This window comes from Equus quagga, chromosome 13 (genome assembly GCF_021613505.1).
Source record: "Equus quagga isolate Etosha38 chromosome 13, UCLA_HA_Equagga_1.0, whole genome shotgun sequence".
Classification (NCBI taxonomy): Eukaryota; Metazoa; Chordata; class Mammalia; order Perissodactyla; family Equidae; genus Equus; species Equus quagga.
This window is the reverse complement of record NC_060279.1, coordinates 3565610-3566545: the sequence shown is the minus strand read 5'-3', so window position 1 is coordinate 3566545 and position 936 is coordinate 3565610. Positions and strand designations below refer to the sequence as shown.

At 57.9% G+C, this 936-nt stretch overlaps 1 protein-coding gene across 1 annotated transcript in view; it reads right to left on the bottom strand.

Annotated features, from left to right (window-relative positions):
- Positions 1–670: 670 nt before the first annotated feature.
- LOC124249543 (translation initiation factor IF-2-like) overlaps positions 671–936 on the bottom strand; it is a 2801-nt gene continuing 2535 nt past the window's right edge. Inside the window, exon 3 of the mRNA XM_046680550.1 lies at positions 671–928. Within this exon, the coding sequence (XP_046536506.1) occupies positions 671–928 (258 nt within the window). The remainder of the gene's footprint in view (positions 929–936) is intronic.

Here is a 936-nt window from a genome sequence, read left to right as displayed (position 1 = left end):
TTATTGTGTATATTCTATCTGTGGGGTATGTAATATGCTGTCATTAAAATTATGATTATAAAGACAAAGTAACACCAGAGGAAAATATTTATATTATTATGTTAAATAAAAAAATGCAAAGCCACCAAGATGCACCATGTCGAGTATGATTACAAACCATGGGGGCGGCGGGGGGGCGGTGGGGGGGGGGGGTGCCGTGGCGCGGGAGAAATCTCTCAGGTGTTTGTCTGGAGGTGGCAGAACACTTCTCCTTTCTTCTCTCTTTATCCTTCTATGTATTTTCCCCACTTTTCATCATTACCTTACTCCTTCGGCAAATATTTCCTGCGAGCCCACCAGGCGCCAGGCACTGCTCTAGGAACAGGGGAAATAGGAGTGAATACAACACGAACCTGCCCTCGTGGGACTTACATTTCAGTTGAAAAAGCAGAAAATTAACAAGATAAATCAATTAAGTGGTATATTAGGTGATTAGTGATCGGGGAAAACTAAGCCACCGAAAGAGAGTACACCGGGCTGCGTTGACTTTCTGACCTGGGGGAAGACGCGCGCGCGGGGAAAGGACGCCGCGCCACCTCGGCCGGGCACGCGCCCGCCGGCAGGCGCCGCTGCAGCAGGGCGGGCGGGCGGGCGGGTTTGGGCTGCGCGCGGGCGGGCGGCGAGAGGTGGGTCACGTGACGCGAGGGGCGGGAGGAGGAGGCCGCAGAAAACACCGACTCGGGCGGCGCACTTTCTCTTCGGAGAGGCGGGCGGAGCCGAAAACCCAACGAGCGCCTCCGGAGCGGTCGGGGGCGGGGCAGACGGAGCGGACGCAGCCTCCCCGGCCTAGGCCCTCGCCGGGTTGGCTCTTGGGTTGTGGGTCGCTGCGGCCGGGCGTCTGCGGTCGGGCCGGGCCGGGCCGGGAGCAATGGCGACCTTTGTGAGCGAGCTGGAGGC